Genomic DNA, 21,701 nt, shown 5'->3' on the forward strand with positions numbered 1-21,701 from the left:
CCTTCAATATGTTAACAAGAGTGCAGAGGTCATCCAGATTGAGGACAGACATCAGGAAGAACTTCCCAATAGCAAACCTAATTAAAAACGCTTTGCTGAGTCAATCTAAGGAACTGGAAGGTTTACTTCGATCTAAACCTTGAAAGAAAGGGTCCATATCTACTTAGAGACAGACTGACATGTAACCTGGAGTTGATAATCTTTTAGATGTTTGTTTGAGAAGTAAAATTTTCCAGGGGTAGCACTATGCTGCCTAAAATATATAAATGCTGTGTTTAAAAATGCATTTACCCTTGCCCTCAGCGATGCCACTTGGGGAGTTTACCTTAGAGCTGCACCTGCATGTGTATGAAATGACGTACATGTAAGATCCAACGAGTGTATGAACATCCTGCAGCCCTGTTGGTAATGGTAACGTGGACCCAAGTGTCCACGTACAGGGCACTGGTCAAATAAACGTGGTGGAACACTGTGACACTGGAAAGAGAGAAGCAAGTGCTCTATGGACTGATGTTGGAAAGGTCTCCAACATAGGTGGTTAAATAAATAAAGCAAAGCATGGTATACTATTTCATATGGTTTTTCAAAAGGGATAAGAATATGTTGATATGTATTTGTATCACCTAGGGGTTTTTTTTGTGTGTGTTTGTTTGCTTTTCAATACTGTGTCAAAGATTCAGACAGAAGAGGAAATGGATTTGGAGCATGAATAGTGAATAGTATTATAGTTGGCAAACTATGGCCCTCCCCATTCCTCCACCTTTTTTTTGTAAATAAAGTTTTATTGGAACACAGCAAGCCCATTTGCTTACATATTGTCTAGGGCTGCTTTCATGCCGTAACTGTAAAACTGAGTAGTTACAACAGAGACCATGTGGTCCTGAAAGCCTAAGATATTACCATCTGGCCCTTTATAGCAGATGTTTGCAGACCCCTAGCATGGGAATGATCTCAAGCATTCTGCAGCTTCGCCTGGCCTGGCTTCTAGTACTAGCTGTGTCACCTATCCAAATGAACTTGGGAAATTCCCTTCCCAACAAGACCAGTTTCCTTATCTATATAATGGGAAATGGAAAGTTGCCTCTCACCTTCATAATGAAAAGTCCATGAAATAATGGACCTAAAACAGAGCAGCCACTAGCAGAGTCATGAAGGAATTAAATAAGCCCATTCCAGGGGCAGCTGGCCTGAGCTTGGCTCCATGCCCCATATTTTATAACCATGTGACCGACCGAAGAGGACAAATTAACCTCCTGGAGACTCAGTTTCCTCTTCTGTAAAATGGGAACAATCAATGAACCTAGTCTCTAATCAACCACAGCCTTATCCTTCCGTTTAGCAGGAGAAAATCCACGAAGTACGACTGGCCCAGAGACAGGCACACAGGACGTGGCTCATGCAGGCTAATTATTACTTTCAAAAGCATTTAATTGACCTTAGAGTAACTGTACTTTTGAACCTGAGCTTTACATTTTAAAAAAGGTGTCTCATCACCGGCCGTTATGAGGCTCCGTGAGAACTGGGACATGAACATAGTTTAAAAATACAGTGTCAACTATGTAAATGAAAAGGCTTTCACATCCATCCACAGCCGGTCCAGGATAGATCGTGCCAGGCTGGGCTGTAGGGCAGGGGCTTCTGTTTCCAACAGGGAGGCCTTGTAGACCTGAAAGGTTTGGCCAAACAGATGGTAATAATTGTAGCAGCAAGAGCTCATGAGCAAAGCAGGTCCCCTTCAGGGCGGACAGGTTTCTAACGGCTCCACATGAATTAACCCACTCTATCCTCACCCTGGCCCCATGACATAAGTCCTAGTGTCACTGTTTTTTAAAGTTGGGGGCCTGGAGTACAAAGAGGTTGAAGGATTTGCCAGTGGTCACAAAGCTGCAGGGTGTCCCAGGCAGGATCTGAACCCAAATAGTCTGGTCCCAGTGTATGTGGCCTCAACCTCTAAACTATGGGGCAGACAGAGTTGATGGACAATGGGCTTCATGCTGCAGGTTCTAGAATCACAGGATGCCAGAGGTGGAGGTGCTTAGAGGAACTCTGGTTCGATGTCCTTACTTCACAGATGAGATCAGTGAGGTGAGGGCAGAAAAGCCAGCAGTGGGCAAGAGGCCTGGCCACAGTGCCTTAGCACTCAGGAGCCAAGCTGGGACTTGAACTGGTACTGCTTGTCCCTTTGCATTCCGGGACAAGGTTACCTGTGGAAACCAGGAAGCAGTGGACATGTGCGCGTGTGTGCATGTATACACACGTGGCAGTGTACATGCATGCGTGTTCCTAGCGTGCACACACGTATGCCCGTGTACGAGTGGGCACGGGATGGGGTTAGGCAGGGGCATCTCCACTCACCTCCCCTTTCTCCACCAAAGGCTTCACCTCAGCGAGGTCCACGTCCTGCAGCTCCCGAGACATGACCCTGCTGTCACCTGCCTACAAAGGGACAGAGCGTAGGAGGTTAGCGCTTCCTGCTGACAGATGTTTTCGGAAAAGAGCAAATCTGAGGCCAGGGAGCAAGCCTTCTCTTGCACAGCCCAGCAGCTCCTACCTCCTCCCCACCGCCCCATCCCATCCCACTCTCGCCCCTGGGGACCCAGGGGAGTAGATTTCCTAGGATGGGAAACTGAGGCTTACAGACGCGTCTACACTCAAAACCAGGCCCTCACACCCAGTCCAGGACCACCCACCACACCGAGGACGTTTCTCCCTGCATTTTAGAAGGAGACCCACATCGCCGAGCCCAAAGTCAGGCAGCCCCAGCTTGACGACCAAAAGGGGACAGAAGGTCGCGGAAGCCCGCCACAGGCAGGCGTGGCACTAGCTTCCTCCTCAGACTAGAGGGGCCCCAACAGAGGGGCGGCCACGCAGATGCCCCCGCGTCCACCCCTGTGCAGGGCACTCTGCTCCTTGCTGCGGGGCAGGGGGCAGGGAACACCTCAAGCCAAGGGGTCTGACCCTGAACACTCAGGAGGATTTTGAAAGAAAAAGGACTTTCGAGGCAAAAAGCACTTCACGAGCCAGAGCGGAGGTGGGAGAGCAGGGGTGGGGAGGGCAGGGATGGGGGCAGAGATCGGGGTGGGGCAGAAGAGGTCCTCCTTGGCTCTGACACCCAGGCAAGTGCAGAAGAACCAAAAGAGCTAAGCTGAGCAGAGTTCGGCCGGTGGAAATGCCACCATAATCGACTCCCTGGGGAGCGAGGCTTGGGTGGTGACAGTTACTGAGCACACATCTGGGTGCCTAATCAAGGACCTGGTGGCATAAACGTTTCTTGTTACGGATGAATAGTCAAACTGGGAGGACGAAGCGCCCACCAGTACCGGGGTGAGGCACAAAGAGCCCAGAATGAGGGTTCCATGCTGCAGGCAGAGGCCGACGAGATGGGGTGAAGAATAAGTGACAGGAGGAGGCCAGGGACCCTCAGGTCACAGACCCAGACCTTCCGAATCGGGTACTTGGTGAAAAGCCGCCTGACCTCGGCCCTCACGCTGCTCCTTTCCAGGATGGGGACCTCGCCCCAAGTTCCCTACAGATGTTAGCGGCCAGAGAGAGAATGCAAGTCTCTGAACTTCCAGCCCGGGGCTCCTCTGAAGATCCAGCTCCCCGAACCCAGAAGAGCCCTCTTTGTGACACACCTCTCAGAGGTCAGCGGGCGACAGAGCCGGGGCCGCCCGGCACCCAGCCGTGCGCCGCCGGTACATGGCATTCCGTGGGCAGATCCCCTGGGACGCTCGGGTCTGGGGCCCCGGCACGATTTTCCCCAGTAGATAACCAGCCCCACAAGAATGCCTTTATGCAGCCTTTGGAGTCCAGGCTCCAGAACATTCTGAAAACAAAGTCGGTTTTATATTTGTGAACATTGCTGGGCAGCTGCCAGCTTGGAAGCAGGAGGCATGAAAAGCCAAGGTCTGTCGGCCTTGCTAACTCAGCGTGTTCGTGGTCCCGAGACCCTGGCCGTGGGACACCTCGCCTACACAGCCCAGGGAGACTTCCAGAAGCCCGGGGCTCTGGCAATGCCACCCTTCGTGCTCAGAGGGAAAGGACTTTACATTTCACGGGGGCTCCTTCAGAAGCCAGGGATGAAGTCGGGGTCTCCCACTACCCCCTGCGCGGGCCCGGGCAGGCCTCCTTCAGCCCCATGTGCGAGCTCCTTAGGACAGGAAGCCTTCCCGGCCCATTCCCTTCCCTACCTGTAGCTCCTAGCATCACGGCCAGGTGCAAAGTCGGGCCTCAACTCGCTTGTTGAATAGATAGATGAACGGCTTTTGTGCAGCTTCAGAGCAATGTTTGTACGTAAATTCACTCTTATGTGATCACTAGACCACAGGAGTGAACCGCTTTGAAAACAGGTCTACATTTATAAGGGCTCATCCCAGGCTGCAGTTCAGCCCGGTGTGCTCAGGTCTCCTTGGCTGCCAGATGCCATGTTTCCACTAGAGTGTTGGCCTCCAACTGCCCCCTCATCCTCTTTCAGAACAAGAAAGAGTTCAAGTCCAGCCTTCCTGGCTTCCCAAACATGCTCCCAGAGAAATCTCTTTACTCCACACCTTCTTTTCCTTCCGACAACCCAGCTTCCCAGACCCCAAGAGACAGTGGGTTGAAAACTGGCACGAATCCCTTAAACATCAGCATCTGAGAATCGCTGCTTTGGGAGGGTTGGGTGAGGGGGCCTCCCGGAGCCCCACCCCCCCATGTGCTCAGGGCCTTGGGGGGGCTCAGGGCGGAGCCCACAGAGAGCTATCCCGGTGTTTGTCTAAACGAGGGTGATTTTTTCCCCCCCATTTGGCGCTGTCTGGAGACATTCTTGACCGTCATGACTGGCTGACGCTACTGGCATCTAGTGGGTGGAGGCCAGGGCAGCTGCTAATCATCCCGCAGCGCACAAGACACTCCCGCAGCAGAATTATCTGGTTCCAGTAGGGAAGAGGCTGAGACACCCTGGCCTAGACCAAGAAGCAGCTAGTGAGGTCCCAGGACCCTGAAGTCTGCAGGGAGACCAGATAAAGCAGAGGGACGCTCCAGTTCTCCTTGTCCGGGGCCGGGGGGTGCCTGCAGGCCCGGGGCAGCCTGTAGCTGATAACCGTAACTGCAATTGTCCCGACAGGAAGAGCTAGCCAGGACCTCCATCTAGGTCACTGCCCGCAATAACCAAGGCTGCCCAAATGCGCTGCACAAGGTGCACCTTGAACCTTCCCCCTCCCCACGCACCCCACCGCCCTCCCTGAGCTACTGGAGGAGCAAGAAGGCAGCCTGCTTGGCACCCAGCTCTGCCGACTTAGGCCACTTGAGGCCAGCCCTTACCCTGTCTCTGTTGCCTCAAGCCAAAAACTTCGCCAACTTTTGGTTCAGAAGCTGTTTGCCTAAAGGAAACCTTATAAGGAAGTTCAGTACATAAAAATTGATTGTTTTTAAGAAGAAAGCAGACATGCTTGGGGTGAAGCCAGGGATATCTCCCAGCAGCCCCTCGTGCTCCCCCTTCCCATCATCTGCCACCGCCCCCCTGGCAAGACTAGCCCTCAAAGACCATCTGAGTTCCAAGAAGCGTGGACTGTACGGCGATTTACTCGGAGGTGGCTTTCCCGTACGGTAGGTTCTCATGCGACAGGCACTGAGCAAAGAGGACCCCTGATAGCTCCGTTGACAACTCTACTATGTGACAAGTCAGGGACCGATGGGAGGTGACCTGATTTGGGTGTTCTGGCTGGTGCCCCTCGCCCCCTCCAGGTGCCACTCGGAGGGTCACGCCCAGGGTCACTCCCCGCAGCCGACCTGAGGCCCCACTTGACTCAGCAAGCTCTCTCCCTGCACTTGAGGCCGAGCGCTGGATGCCCGTTCCTGCCCTTCTCCACGGCCTCCTGAAAAGTCCCAGCGCAGAGTGTCGGACTGAAAAGGGCCGAGGCAATGATGCAATGGACAGGGGGTGACAGGGCCAGGCCGCACAGGGCACAGGGGTGGGAGCCCAGGAGTCCGACCCCCGGCCCTCTGCTCCAGCCTGTAGCATGGGGATGGGGCCGTACCTGCCAGCTGTGTCTCAGCACAGAAGGAAGCCGCTCCAGACAGGAAGTGAGGTTGGGACAGGCCTCCTTCTGCTAAAACCCCACGCCGTGCCCAAAACAGGGCTCCAGGTCACGACGCCAGCTGCCAGACTGGTTTATACCACATTTTCCTTTCCCACCTACTTGCCCAGAAGGAATTCTGAGAAAACCAACATCGCAGAAGTGAAAGGTAGCCAGGAGCTAGGCGGGGAGACTTGAGGGTCAGACCTGGGCATCACCATTGATTGGCTCTGTGATCTAACCTCTGAGCCTCAGTCTGCTCATCCATGAAAGCGGCATAACAACTCCTGTTCCCAGCGAGTAGCAGCGGGGCTTAAATGAAACTATGGCACACAGAATCTGGCAAATAGCTGCTTAGTTAATCAGTGCACTTTTCTGGTTGCCTCAGAGACCGCGGACATCTGTGGGGACATAGTCTATGTTTTTTTACATTCTTAGTCCCCGAGTGGCCCAGCAAGCAGGGGACACAGAGAAGAGCTTCAGCAGGTGCCACATCGGTTTCCAGCAATCAGACCCAATGCACCATCACGCGGGTCAATGAGTAACAAAGGCCCAAGGGGGGCGGGCAAATACCTTTCCAGTTCAACAGACCCAGGAGTCAGTCAGCAATTAGCTGGACTTCATGGGTTCCAGGGAAGCCAAGACTGAGATTTGTCCAGAGGAGGGAAGTAGGTGACCTCGGGGACTGGGAAGGCAGCGGGCAGAGGCATCTCAGGCAATGAGGTCACGTGAGAGCTGTTAACCAGTCACCGGGAGAGCGAGGGGACACAGAGCCTGGGATTCTCAAAAACCCTGGTAGTGCAGCAGGAACACTGCTTAGGAGTCGGGGCATGGGAACCCTGCCACATGACTTTCCCCAAGTCATTCATCCCCTCCCTGGGCCTTGGCTTCCCTTCTACAAAATATGTGGCGTGTGTTCTATGGACAGCACATGGTCCCCAAAACTCAGGATGGATGGGAGCCTAGGCCGGAGGGTGCTGCACGCAGACAAAAGGTCCGTGCACCCTGGGGTCCCACCAGGGCCCCATGCAGCTTGGCTCTGCCTGGATCCATCTGCCCTGGGAACCTGGAAGAACCTCTCCTCCCGGCCTCGACCCCTCCCTGTCTGTAAAACTGGAGTCTCCCTCCAGCTCTGGCACTCTTCTAGCAAGCCACACAGGGGGGCCTATCTGCAAGTTCTGCGGGGCCCCTAGAACTCCCCCGAGGCAGGGCGGGGGTGTCCAGCAGACAAACATCCAGGATGTGCTCTGGGAGCCCCAAGATGCACCCATCTCAGCAAGAGTGGCCAAAACCCTGCACAAACACAGCAGGATCACAGCAACAGGAACTTCTATGGCACCTCCTGGGCTCCAAACTCTGTCCCTCCTTTGAGCTTTCCAGCAACCCTAGAAGGTGGACCTTATCGTGAACAATCTGACAGGGAAACGGAGGCACAGAGAGATTATGAAATGTATCCCAAGTCACCAAGCATCAAGATAGCACAGCTTAAAGCAACCTTAAAGGGGACAGTTGACCATGACACCAGCTTGCTCTAAATAGACACACATACCGTGCACCCAGCCCCGCGGTAAGGATGTGCTGAGGATGGGCTGTATGTGTGCCCAGGGGGCTTCTCCTGTGTGGATCAGCTGGGGGAGTCATGTGTTTCTCCCTCTACCGTGGGCAGCCCCCCAGAGCCACCACGAGAGGCCCCCTTCCCTGCAATGCCACCCGGGATCTTCCTGTAGGTTCTCAGCCCCCCTGAGCCACCACGAGAGGCCCCCTTCCCTGCAATGCCACCCGGGATCTTCCTGTAGGTTCTCAGCCCCCCTGAGCTACCACGAGAGGCCCCCTTCCCTGCAATGCCACCCGGGATCTTCCTGGAGGTTCTCAGCCCCCCTGAGCCACCACGAGAGGGCCAGTCCACATCTTAGACTTTTCTATTCTCCCTTCACAATACCCAGAAGGACTTCTGTGTTTAGCTTTTCCCCAGAGTGCCTTCCTGACATGGCAAACCCAATACTTTGAAAAAGGGTTCACTGCATTGTTCTATCTGTTCCTCAAGGAGGTCCCTGGGAGAATGTGGATCTGATCATCCCAGCTTACAGATGGGTCACCTGAGGCTCAAATGCCAAGGCCCATGTGACTCCCTTAAGGCCTAGACTCCATCCTTCGACGTGGGTGCAGGTGTGCAGGGCAGGGGCGGGCAGACCACAGCCTCCTGGAGTCCTCCAGTGAAGCAGAGAGAGAGGGCCCAGGAGCGACTGTTGATAAGTTTGCATCGATTGTGATGGTCAGCCAGTGGTCCAGATTTTGTCTGCTCCAGAACATGCCTGGTTTCCAAGCCACATGAAAGCAGTGTTTTTTCCAGCACACTGGGCTCTTTATAGAACAGAATTTAAAAGGGGGTCAGGGGGATCAATGGGTGCTGCTGTCGCCACAACATCTTCCCCGAATACAGGGATCCCCAGAAGTTTCCAGAGAACGGTCCCCCGTCTGCATTAACCTCAAGGAAAGTAGCCTTGGGGTGTGCCTTGCCTCTCTCTGCCTTGCTGTGAATGCGTTCTTTGGTCCTTTCTTTGCCAAAGAGATTTTGATGCCAAGCTACCAGGCAGTTCGTGGGTTATCTTGATGTTTTCTGGACCTTTCGAAATCCAAGGCTCTGGGAAGGGTGAGGAACTTGGTGGCCTTAACTCTCAATGTTTTTCTTAAGTAATAAACCTAGTAAAAAACATGGCTGGACTCACTGGACCTTCAAGAAAGTTCCCCAGTTGAGGGGAAGGGAAGTCAAAAATAGGACTTTCGAAAGTCAATAAAACAGTGACAACACAATTGCGGAAAAGAAGATCAGACAATCAGAATTCCTCGAGGCCCCTGGTGCTTTGCATGGGGGTTGAACCTCAGCAGCATTCAACGAACTGTCTGATATTGAAAGAATGAAAAAGAAATCACTAAAGAGAAGACACACCCCAGCTGCATCCATTCCCCGGGTACCAGGCTAGAGCTGAAACGGAACTTGTCTGTGTTCGGCCAGAGCACAGAACTAGCAAGAAGGTCAGGGAGTGTGTCTGGGACACAATAGCAGGAAGAGGGAGGGGCCAGCTCTTGGTCCTCGCCCACCCCCTTCCCTGCAACACCACCCAGGATCTTCCTGTAGGTCTCAGCGGAGTTTTGGCAGCCCAGCTACGTGTTTGGCAGAGAGAAGATCAGACCGTCTGCAGGGACGAGCAGAATAACGGAAGTCCAAAGGAGGATGCTGGGTGGGTTAGAGGATTTTTCTGAGAATCTGCGGGACATGCATGGGCGGCACTGGATGGTCTGTGAGATAATTTGTGGAAAGCACACAGACGAAGCCAGTGTTCGCATTGGATGTGGATGTAGTTTCTTCCTACAAAACCCTTTGTCCCCGAGATGGGATGAGTGCCACGCTGACGGGATCCTTCCCCGACTGGTCTTGCTGCTTCTACCCTCTGGATGGCCTTCCGACCTTTCCTACACAAGAGGGCCCAAGTTATTTCCTTAATAAGTGGAGGTTTCCTTTGGACCAACATTAATTGAGTGCCTACTAAGTGCCAGGCTCTCAGGTCTATGGGGAAAAGGGTGAATAAGGAGACAGCCCAGAATGATCCAAGAAGGGTACCTAACCCAGCCTGCCTGCCTGGAGGGGAAGGCCAGGGAGGGCTTTCTGGAGAAAAGAGACAAGTTCAATGATTAATAAGGAGAGGGGAAAGGAGGTGAGGGCTCCCAGCTAAGAGAGTCCTCAGAATTACCTGCCTCTTAAGAATGCCTTTCACACCCACATTCAGAGAGGGCTGCCCAGAACCTTCTCAAAGCCAACAGGGTGGAGTCGGGGGTCAAGATGGGGGAACAGGATGGAACCCCGGTCCCCATCCACCTCTTTAAGCAGAGCTGCACATGGGCATAAAGTTTATATGTACAGAGGTTTCCACAGGTTTAAGGAGGAAAAAAAATCTATAAAAGATAAGGCCCCCAGACTGCTAACGAGCCCCATTTCCTACCACCTGTTGGAGGAACAGCCCTGCTGGAATGGAAACGCCTGGAGATGGAGCCGGGTGAGCAGGGGTTGGCAGGTCTTCAGTAAATGATGAAGTCAAAGATTGGGTCAAAGAGAGACCTATGTGTGGACCCGAATTCTGTAATCTGGTCTGTTCTGCAGTGCCAAGTCAGATTCCCAGGGTTACCCAGGTCTCTTCTCACAAGGCGCCCACCCTGGAGAGCTGGGCTCCGCGCACACCTGATCAGAGACTCCCACCCCTCCTGCCCACCCCCCTCCGACAAGCCTGGGCTGGCGCAGCAGGGGGCCAAGTGAGTGTCCAGGGAATTTAACCTCCCCAGGCTCTGCAGCAGAAATGGCCAACCCGCCTGTCTCTGTCTCCAAACATAAGGAGAAAGAGCAAGTAGAAGGGCAGGGCTGGAACCAGACTGAGATCAGGGAGGCAGGAAGGGCCGCCTGAAATGAATCCAAGAAACAAAGTTCAAGTTCTAAAGACAGGTCCAGAAGGATCTGGGCAGGGAAAGGTCCAGGGCGGCTCACGTGGAACAGAACCCCATCACTTGATTCTGGACAAACAAGTGACCTGCGCAAGCCTCAGTTTTCTGACCTGAGAAATGGCAAGGATGTCTCCTATCTCAACTGAACCAGGCGATGCCCTGAAATCACAAGTCACGTTAGCCAGATAAGAGCTACTTACTGAGTACTGTGTCCCCAGACCCTGGAGTATGAGAAATGTGGCCACCCCTTTCTTTTTCTCTCCCCCTACCCATTATTCTGGAGCAGGTATCCTCAACTCTGGCTGCCTTCAGTACACCCTACCCCCAGCCCAGCCCAGGGAGCTTTGAAACAATGCAGATTCCTGGCATATCCCAGACCTACTAGGCCTGGAAATCTGCATTTCAGACAAGGTTCCCATTACATTTTTATGCGTTCAGCATAAGCCTAGCTTTTTGTTTTTTAATAAATTTATTTACTTTATTTATTTATTTTTGGCTGCGTTGGGTCTTCGTTGCTGTGCGCAGGCTTTCTCTAGCTGCAACGAGCAGTGGCCACTCTTTGTTGCGGTGCGTGGGCCTCTCATTGCGGCAGCTTCTCTTGTTGTGGAGCATGGGCTCTAGGCACGCAGGCTTCAGTAGTTGTGGCTCACAGGCTCAGTAGTTGTGGCTCGCAGGCTCCAGAGCGCAGGCTCAGTAGTTGTGGCGCACGGGCTTAGCTGCTCCGCGGCAATGTGGGATCTTCCCGGACCAGGGCTTGAACCCATGTTGCCTGCATTGGCAGGCGGATTCTTAACCACTGCACCACCAGGGAAGCCCAAGCCTAGCTTTTTGGAAAAACCTCAAGAAGCAAAACATGAGTCCAGCATTTGCAGGCGCTCCCACTGGTCTGGGTAAGTTTAGAACAAAGGTTCCTGCCACTGATTGCCAAGGAAATGCCTTGTCATTTGTGGAACTGATTGACAGCAAAGTCCCACATAGTGTCCTTACAGGCGAGTACTGTTCTCAGTTCCTTCCATGGATTAACTCAATTAATATTTGCACATCCTAGTGAGACAGTGTCTGTTATTCTCATTTTTCAGGGGAGGAAACTGAGGCCCAGAGCTCCTGATTGCCTCTCTGTACTTTTCATTCAAACCCTTATGCAATACCCCAACATGCTATCATGAAAAAGAAAAAGGCTTTCAAGTCTGACTCTCTGGGTTCTAAGTCTGGCTCTCCCACTTTCAATCACGTGGCCCACAAGCAAGTCCCTTAAACATTCTTGGCCTTGGTTTTCTCATCCATTCAATGGAGCCAAGACAGCCCAAGCAGAGCTCTTGCAAGGACGAGAGGGGATGCGAGGATACAGCCACTGATCTGAAGAGAGAGAGGTCTTGTCCCTCCCCGGCCCCCTCCGCCTGAGTCAGGCCCCCTCCTTGCTAGAATCTCAGATGCTGAGTCATCATCTTGGCTTCCTTTCTGAAGCACAGGGCCTTCTGAGTCACGCCTTGGATGGGATTCTCTGGAGCTGGGTCCCAAGGAAGAACTGCAGCTTCAGGCCATCAGAAAAACACAATGCGATCTTTCTTCCCCATCCTTGCTGAGGCAGCTCAAGCCAGATTTCAATGCACTGAGGGGAGGGAAAGGGGGGTCCAGCTCTGTTTAGATCTGGGGTCCAAGCTGGAGGAGGCAGCCCAAAACCCATCAACCACCGCTTAGCGGGGTTGCAGCCCTTTCTCACTAGACTGAGTCTGCTAATCTCTCAAGAACACACAATTCACACTGAAAATCAATCAATCAGTCACCCACATTCTGCCTGGAAAGTTTCCTCACCAGAAACTCAGTGAAGATCCAATTTATTTTTGCCCCTCTGACAGCAGAAAATAAATCTCTCAAGACTGAGACCCCCTTTCACCACCTTCAATCCCAGCCAGGAGACCCCTGGAAAGGGTCTTGGAGAGCCGATTCCCAGTTTCGGCTCATCCTTGGTAAGTCGTTCCCTGTCTCAGTTTCCATCTGTAAAATGGGTAGAAGTTGGACCAGTAACTTGTGTGAGTTTTTAATTCCAGTCCAAATTATCAAACCAATGGATAGTAATCCTGGATTTGCTTCTCAGCAGAGGAGACCCCAAGAGATGCTCCAAGGTCTCCCTGGAAAGCCCAGGCACATGCTACCACCAAAAGGTCTACTGCCTCCTTGGGATGCTGGCTACCGGTGGGATCATCGGGGAGTGAGGCAGAAGGGAAGGAGCCATTCCATTCATTCAGCGTCTGTATTTGATCCCCGCCCAAGGGCCTGGCCCTGGGCCAGGTGCCAAGTGATGGGGCGAGGCAGGCAACGCCTTCCTTCTCCCTCTCTAATGAGAGACAAGGTCCCTAAAAGCTAAGAAGGGACATACCAGGCTTGGATCCTTACACCAGAGCACTGTCCCTTTGGAGGTTTCCCAGCACTTCCGGACCACCTCTACCTCCCCTCCTCCCCTGACTCCCACCCTGTGCCACTCCGCTCCAGCAGTTACCGTCACAGAGGGCTGGGGGCTGCACCCGCACCTGCATTTCTGCCCTACTTGGTGAGCCCCTTGAAGGCAGGTGCCGGGGCTGACACTCTCTGTACCTTGCTTATTTCAGTTCACGTTTGTGAAACTCAGTAACGATTCCAGAATTTCTATACAGGAGGAGGCTGTGCTGGAAGGTGTGCCTTGAAACTGCACTTTTCCTAGCAAGAACTCGGTTTGTGTTTAGATATTTTGCTCTTTAGGAGAAGGTGAAGTATGGCTAATGGCCATTAGGAGGAGGCTACAGCCCTGTAGCCACTGGCTGAACTCTCTTTGAATCTTTAATCTCTCCCAGTAACTCAAAGGAACCAAACAAACTTCAAACTGAAGCGCCCAGGACATCTGCGAAGAAGAGTTGGTCTCCGGCACAAGACAACCGGGCCCTCCGCCACCAGATTTCCCTCCCCCACCAGCTGCCAGGCACCTCCCCCTTCCAAGCCACAAATCGGTGCTGCCCCGGACCCACAGGGACGTCTGACAGCAGAGGCGACAGACGGGCGAGTGGGACTGGTGGGTTGGGGTGGGGGGGAGGGGTAAAGAAAAGAGCCACTAACGTGGCCCAAGCGGTGACCGCGCGTTTGCCCCGGAGCCCACCGCTTTGCACACGCCCTGCCCGCGGCTGAACCAGAGACCGAGGCGGATGGCCGAGGAACGTCCGAGCGACTCCAGCTGCTCTTCTCCTGGGGGGAAGGAGAGGCGGGCCCGGGAGGCAGGGGAGAGAGGCGAAGCGGGGGAGGGTGGGCGGAGGCGAAAATGACGCCACTCGAAGACCCGGCCGGCGCAGGGCCGCCAGATGCCCACGCGACCCCTCCGGCCCAGGCCACCTCTTCCGCGACGCCACAGTGCCCACCTCGGGCCACCTCGGGGGGCGCACCCTGCCACCCTCGCTCCCGCGCGTGTCACACGCTGTGACACACCTCGGACCCACCCCACCGCACACACACACACACACACACACACACACACACACACACAAGCGCGCCCCACCCCGGCTCCCAGGCTGAATGGGCCCCCGCCCCTCGGACGCACCCTGACTCTGGGCACACCCACGCCCACTTCTCCCTCCTCAAACCCATCGCCGCTCACCCCTGCCCACCGCCTTTCTACACACGCGCACTCAACCCCTCCTTCCCCAGACACCCCACTGCAGGGACAAACGCCACCCCGCCCCCGACACACGCACTCTTGGTCCCTCCTCCTGCTCCCAGCTCCAGCTCGCCCCCCGGCCCGCGGCGCCAGCTGTGATCTGGGAGGGCCCCGGGAGCGCGGGCAAGGTGTGCCCCGAGCCTCTCCACCCCCGACCCCGACCCCCAGGATCCCACTTCCTCAGCTAGGGGAAAGGTGAACGGGGACCTTTTTTTGCTCTTGTAGCCGAATCGAAACCCCTCACTCCGGCAGTGCCCGCGCCCCCAAAGCCCCTGCTCGCTCTCGCCCTCGCGCCACGGGGAAGCCGAGCACTTGCAGCTCCGCGGGGCCACAAAGGGCGGTCCAGGAGCTGCAGCAGCACCCACGGGCGACCGATCCCTCCCCGCCCGGCGGGAAGAGGGCGTCAGGCTTACCTGAGGTTGAGAGAGAAAAGCAAAAAGAGCCGAAGCTAGGCTGGCGGCGCCCAGAGGGAGCGAGGAGAGCGGCGAAGAGAGGCTTGCGCTCCCGAGCCGGAGCTGGGAGCCAGGGGAGGTTTGTTTATGCCCCGGAGGAGGGCGATTTTATAGGCGCTGCGGCCCCGCCCCCCGCGCCTCGCCCCGCCCCCGCCCTCCCGGGCCCAGCTCGCAGCGGGGACACACCCCTCGCCGCTCCCTCCTAGCGGGCGCTCCTCCCGCTCCCTTGGGCGCCCCTGGCCGTGCTGGGGCAGCGCGCGGCGGGCGCCCGCCGGAGCCGCCGCCTGTTGCGCAAGCCCGAGTAGGGGCGCGGCGGGGAGGGGCCTCCGGTCCCGGCGGCCGTTAGGCTCTGCTGTCCCTTCCTTCGTCCGGAAGGCCGGGGCCTCGGCGTGTGCAGCGGGCGTGTGTGCACCGGGGATGCGTTTGTGCGCGGGTGCGTGTGCCTGTGCGCGCTCGTGCGTGTGCATGCGGACTTCCGTGTGTCTCTGTGTGACCATCTCCATCTCAGAGTTTCTTCTTCCGAGTCCCGTCTCGCCACGCCCTGACATCCCTTACGGGCGACTCCCCACTTCCTCCAGGTCTTAGCTCCCGAACCCCATTTAGCTGCCTCCTTTGCTTCCCGGAGACCCGCTCCCTGCGACTCTCACCCCATGCCCCTGCCTTGTTGCATCAGCTCTCCGCTGAAATGCACGCTCGCGTTTAATCACGTCCGTCTTGCTCAGCCCATCCCGCAGCCTGGACACCGCCCCGCCCCCGCCCCCGCCCCCCGTACCGCTTCCTATCCGCCTCCCGAGTTCTGAGCCCACCCGCCCTTTCCCGCCGCGGCGTCCTTCTCCCCGCCCCCAGGACCCTGGCTGGAAGGGAGGATTCTCGCTCTTTCCTCCCCTGGATCCCAGAACTTGTACCGAGCACCCTTTCCACGCTGAGCTGCCTTGTCTGCTATCTGGTTTTTGCCTCCGTGTTCTCAAGCCGCTCTGCAGGTCAGAATGCCCGGCGGAACTCTTTTTTATCAGGTACGTGCCAGGGCTCCACCCCAGGACAGTTCGATTAGAATCTCAAGGATGGCAGACCGGACGTCTTTTAAGAGCTTCCCAGATGGTTCTAATGTGCGGCCCCGGTGAGAATCACTGCACTGAGAGAGCATCATTTTATGGGTGAAGAAAAGACCCTGTCGTTGTCCCCAGGCCCCTTGCCCAGACTTGTGTTTGCAGGAACCTGCGCCCCTCCCCCTCCGTCTGCCTGCCGGTGGTAAACCTCTTCCCTCCACCAGCCCAGGCTTTGCTCAAGGCAGGGGCCTGCCTCTCTTCTGTGCGTCCCATTTGCCCGCATGGGCCCTGATATTTACCTATTCTGTCATTCCACAAATATTTATTGAGCCACTGCTGTGAGCCAGGTCCTGTGCTCAGCTGCTGGGAAAAGGAGTGAAAAGGCAAGGTCCTTTCCCTGGGGTTCATAGCACAGGAGCCCCAAGGCTCAGTTTCTCCATCTGCACAAGGAGAAGGTTAAGCTGAGCTCATTCACCGGGTAACTGGATTGAGCACCTGCTCTGTCCAGGCTCTGTTCTAGGCTCTGGGGACCTGGTAATGAACAAAAAGTTTGCCTCTTCCAGATCCGCCCTGCTGTAGGAACACCCTCCCTGGTCTAGCAGTCTGCAGGCCAGCTTTCTTTTACCCCACTCACATACATCCATTTTCCCTTACCTCCCCCATTTTGACTTTGAACACACATTTATTGAGCCCCTATGGTTTATTACCTGGCAAAAATATAGAAGGTCAAGTTCAAAAGTGTAATAGGCTGCCTACTCCTTCATTAACAAGTGGAAGCTTTGAGGAAGACTTGGGGGTGGGGCACACAGAGCAGCCCAGACCTGCAGCCAGATTTGCCCAATGGGAGGCTAAGCTTGTGCTTAGGAGCCCCAGCCTTCTGGAAGACAATGAGCAGAGAACAAGTGAGAGGACAGAGGAGACAAGGTACCAGAGGCAAAGAGAGGAGAAAAGAATTCTACAGGGGAGTAGAATTTTCTGAGAGGGGTGGCGTTCTTCAACCAAGGTGAAAGGAGATCGTTGCAGAGCCCAAATCAGCTTGGAAAAGTTCTGATGTAGGTGTCGTTTGGGTCCCAGACTCCCTCTCCTGGGTCCAACACAGCCACTTTTTCCTTCAGTGCTGCAATGCATTGTTGTTTCTGCGATGCACTGAGTACCAGATGAAGCAGTTTTCTTGCGTTTCGCTGTAGGAAGGACTGACTTGGGGGCAACCCTGTCTGCACACACACGGGTAGAAGATGCTCATCCTGTGAAGCAGCCCCAGGGAACTGAGAGCTTCCTGCACCTCCGCATCCCCCAGCCCAGGCCAGCTGAGACAGCAGAAGCTCTCGGAGCCAAATGTGGGTGCAATTGTATTGAACTGTTTAAATTATTTCTCTTTCTCACTGGTCAGCAGTAGAATTAGGTTTGCTTAGTAAATGCACGTGTGCTGCAAAGCCATCACAGAATGAGACTGGATTTTCTGGACTAATGTCCCTGGAAACTTCTAGTTAGCAACACCAGAATTTTTTTCATAGACTATTCTAACTAAAAGGACCATAGGCATCATTCATTCCCGGCCTTCTTTCTTGGAGTTCATGGGTACTCAGGGTTGAGAGAGACCCAAGAGAAAGTTGGAGTTCTGGGGAAGAATGCCTGATTTCAACACCCAGGAGCTGTGGTACCTTGGGGAGTTACCCTGCCTCTCTCTGCATCTCCTCTGGGTAAGAGGAGCCGTCAGACCTTCTGACCACATTTAATGAGCCCACTGCTGCAGTTCCATATTTTCCCCTCCCGTTAAGATGAGAAAGTGTCCCTGAAAACCCAGCATCCCCCAGCTCTAGTATTGGGCTCCGCCCCCCATCTTCGAGCTTCTCCAGAATCCATATCTCCCTCTCTTGTGGGTCGTTCTAATCAACAAGTACACATTCACGGCAGTCACTGACCCATCCTAACAATCCTCTCTTACCCCAGGTTACCGTTGCCGTAGCCTTAACCTCTCCCTCTTCCTCCCCAAACTTCTGTAAATAGATGCCCATCCACATAGTCTCCACTTCCTCATCTCCCCTTCCTTTAACTTTTTAGTGTTTAATTTATCAAGTTGCTCACGGGTCAATCCTGGCTTAACAATTCTACAAAGCTTGTTAGGAAAAACAGTAGCCTTCTCCGCCTCCACACCCCACCCCCCCAACTTTCTTACTTCCCCCTCCTCCTCGGAAGCCAGTACTTTCATCTCTTTGCAGATCATTTGTATCTCATCTCTGCCACTCACCAGCTTTCTACCCCTGGGCAAGTTCTATAATTTCCTGCCTCAGCCTCCTCATCGAGAAGATGTACTCATAATGACAGAGTTAAATTCTAGGGCTGTCGTAAGAAATATGAGTTACTACATGTAAAGGACCTGTGAAAAGTCCTAGAACAGTGCCTGGCACATAGACAGCCCTTGAGAGAATGTTAGTCACCACCATCATCATCACCATCATCATCTCATCCCACCTCTCCTGACATCTTGCAAAGTACCTGATTCATACAGAAATCCAGTAAATATTGGTCGAATAAGTGAGTGAATGCAAACGTTTATTCCTGAACTCTCCTTACTTTATGCAGCCTTGCTTGGAAACTTTGTTGGGAGGGGAAGGGATCTCTCTACTTGCTTCAGGAGCCCAAGTGGAAGGATCTCTATCTGGGGACCTATGTACATTCTCCCAGCCCTCTGAGAGCATCCTTGACATATAATGTCCGGTTGTGAGCAATGGGGAAAATCTGCAAAAGGAAAACAATTCCAAAGGAGGGTAGGTGTTAGCCTATGTTCAGGGTATGTAATGAATCTTTTACTTTGAACAGAAATGAAGAGGTATACAACTTTTGGCCCATAAAAATCAGGGTCTCTTTGCTCCTGGTTTGTAATAGTTTGTCAGGGATGCTGTAACAAACTACCACAAACAGGGCGGCTTAAAATAAGAGAAATGTATTGTTTCACAGTTTTGGAGGCCAGAAGTCCAAAATCACGGTGTCAGCAGGGCTTTGCTCCCTCTGAAGCCTCCAGGGTAGAATACTTCCCTGCCTCTTCCAGCTCCCGGTGCTTGCAGGCAATCTTTGGTGTTCCCTGGCCCATAGCTGCATCACTCTGATCTCTGCCTCTGTCATCACATGGCCTTCTTCCCTTGTGTCTCTGTCTCTGTATCTCTCCTCTTCTTATGAGGACACCAGTCATATTGGCTGAAAGGCCCACCCTAATGCAACATGACCTCATCTGAACCTAACTGATTACCTCTGCAAAGAACCGTATTTCCAAATGAGGTCACATTCTGAGGGGTGGAAATGAATTTGGTGGGTGGGGTGGGGCAGCGGTGCCAGGATTCAACCTAGTACACAGTTAATATGTATTTAACAAATATTTTTCATGTATTTACAGAGAGACCTACTTACCTGCCGGCTCGGGGCAGCCCTGATGAAACTACTCTGGGATGATCCCACAGTGGTTCTTGCCCAGCTTCCCACCAGCCGCCCCACTTCTGTCATCTACCCTCTCCGTTCCCTTCATCCCATGCTTGGCTGGCATCTTGAATAATCTAAATCATAGGTCCTGCCTAATTAAACCTTCTATTGCTCTCGCTGCCTGCCACGTTCACCACCCCTCCCCCCGTGTGTCAACAGAGATGTCCCCCGACATGTCCATATTTTTCTCTCCGTCCTTCGGTCACTGGGTTACTCACCGCTTTCCCTTGAGTAGACCGTCACGCCTTCACCTCTGAACCTTTGGCCAAGCTCTTTTCTCCTTCTAGAAAGCCCTCCTACACCCCCTTCTCTGGCGTTGTCACTCATCTGGGGAAAACACTGATTTAATCTAGAAAGGACCTGCCTGAGAACAAAGCTAGTGTGGAGCAGACTGATCTGGGAGATGCTGAGAGCCGAGATGCCACCAGATTGGTCACCCCCATTTCAGCTCTTCCACCGTCCCTGAAATTAGGCACATGGGTATGGTTTTCACTGTCAGTGAACGGGGAGTGGAAGTGATTCGTGTCCCTTCTGGATGGGGACTTTAACAGCCAGCCTGTAATTCACCTCCTGTCCTGGTCATTCTTCGCCCAGCCACACTGACTACTCCAGATGGTAGAAGCTCCATCCCCTGGGCCCTGGAAGGAGGAGACTCAGAGCAGAGTCCCCAGCTGACCAAAGTGGACGTGTGACAAGGAGAAGAAATAAACCCTGTTGCCACGTGCCACTAGCATTCTGAGGGTGTTTGTCACTGCAGCCCAACACAGCCCATCCTGACTGGGTCACCGTCCTCCAAGGCTATGGCAAACGTCAGCTCCTCCAGTAAACCTCTCTCGTTCTTCTCCAACTAGATTCACTTTTTTTAAAACTTCAGGACATGGAAGCAACCTAAGTGTCCATCATCAGATGAATGGATAAAGAAGATGTGGCACATATATACAATGGAATATTACTCAGCCATAAAAGGAAACGATATTGAGTTATTAGTAGTGAGGTGGATGGACCTAGAATCTGTCATACAGAGTGAAGTAATTCAGAAAGAGAAAAACAAATACAGTATGCTAACACATATATATGAAATCTAAGAAAAAAAAAAAAAGGTCATGAAGAACCTAGGGGTAAGACGGGAATAAAGACACAGGCCTACTAGAGAATGGACTTGAGGATATGGGGAGGGGAAGGGTAAGCTGTGACAAAGTGAGAGAGTGGCATGGACATATATACACTGCCAAATGTAAAATAGATAGCTAGTGGGAAGCAGCCGCATAGCACAAGGAGATCAGCTCAGTGCTTTGTGACCACATAGAGGGGTGGGATAGGGAGGGTGGGAGGGAGGGAGACCCAAGAGGGAAGAGATATGGGGACATATGTATATGTATAACTGATTCACTTTGTTATAAAGCAGAAACTGACCATTGTAAACAATTATACTCCAATAAAGATGTTAAAAAAAAAATTCAATACGTAGTTGGTCTAGCATTTAAAATCCATCAGGCACTATGTGAAGTGCTAACAATAAAGAGATGAAAACGGCATGACTCTATAACTGGAATTGTTACAAATGTTGTTAAGAACACAGAGTCTTAGAAGACTATATGACCCAAGATCTCACCTACTCTCAAGGTTTTGGAAAAACCCTCCTGAAAAAGGGGTATTTGAAGCAGGCAGCCATTAGACTAGGCACGGATAAGCATGCTCTTACCACCTTCTGCCCCCAGAGCATTGTGCGTTTTCCTTTCTTGTCATTAGTTAGAACTCATTGGTGTATTGGTGGCATAAACATAATTTCAAATGGCTTAAGCAATAAAAGGGGGACATACTTATGGGCTCATGTAGCAGTAATAGCCAGAGGAGTGTTAGCTTCAGGCATGGCTGGATCCAGGGCCTGGTGTCACCAGATCTCTGTCTCTCTAGCTCTCAGTATCTCCCAGATCAGTTTTACTCCAGTTGGCTTTGTTCTCAGATGGGTCCTTTCTAGAGTAAATCAGAAGGCTGTCAGTTAATTTTAGGTCAGTTCGTTAGAGAACTCCTAAACTCTGAGGAGGACAGAACCCTGGGAAACTGCCCCTATTTTCTCTGAGAGATCATGGGAGCTTTGAAGAGCCTGCGTGTATGTTTGGCAGCCACTCATCCTGAAGTTGCTGACCCTTCACTCTCCACCCACCTTCCTGGCTTGACCGTCTGTCTCCACCACCACCTCCAACTGCACTTTCCAGCTTAACCTGCCTGCCTGCCCCGCCCAGCCGTTCTGGCTCCTTCATCCTCTGTGCTTTGCTTGTACCTCTGTAGGCAGAGCTCCCTGCAAAAAGGAGCAGCAGATTCTCTGTCTTGGGACCACACTACTTTGCACAGGGCAGGCAAAACTTAAGTAATATTTGCTGATTGAACAGAAGGAAGGAGGAAAGGAGGAAGAAGATTTGAACTTATATACAGACAGTCGACTTAAAACTACTGTAACCAAGCAGGACACTATGGGGCCTTCCCAGGACAGTCACCCGCCACC

General features: G+C 53.2%; 1 protein-coding gene and 1 long non-coding RNA gene across 4 annotated transcripts in view; one reads left to right on the plus strand and one right to left on the minus strand.

Annotated features, from left to right (window-relative positions):
* NDRG1 (N-myc downstream regulated 1) overlaps positions 1–14,781 on the minus strand; it is a 55,626-nt gene extending 40,845 nt beyond the window's left edge. Inside the window, exons 1-2 of one of the 2 annotated variants that reach the window (XM_082433847.1) lie at positions 14,640–14,781; positions 2,356–2,436 (exon numbers count right to left, since the gene is read on the minus strand). In XM_082433847.1, coding sequence (XP_082289973.1) covers positions 2,356–2,418 — 63 coding nt within the window. In that variant the 5' untranslated portion in view covers positions 2,419–2,436; positions 14,640–14,781. Of the gene's footprint in view, positions 1–2,355; positions 2,437–14,639 lie in introns of those variants that run through there. The other variant, XM_082433846.1, reaches the window with a different exon arrangement.
* Positions 14,782–14,898: 117 nt separating this feature from the next.
* On the plus strand, positions 14,899–20,564 carry LOC309646982. 2 transcript variants are annotated; one of them, XR_014255706.1, is made up of 3 exons: positions 14,899–17,061; positions 17,944–18,259; positions 19,116–20,564. It is a non-coding gene; the product is annotated as an uncharacterized lncRNA (long non-coding RNA). The 2 variants fall into 2 exon arrangements; XR_014255707.1 differs by having other exon boundaries at positions 14,899–15,691; positions 16,912–18,259.
* The last annotated feature ends 1,137 nt before the right edge of the window (positions 20,565–21,701 follow it).

The sequence above is a fragment of the Balaenoptera physalus genome (assembly GCF_965194825.1).
Source record: "Balaenoptera physalus genome assembly, chromosome: 17".
Classification (NCBI taxonomy): domain Eukaryota; kingdom Metazoa; phylum Chordata; class Mammalia; order Artiodactyla; family Balaenopteridae; genus Balaenoptera; species Balaenoptera physalus.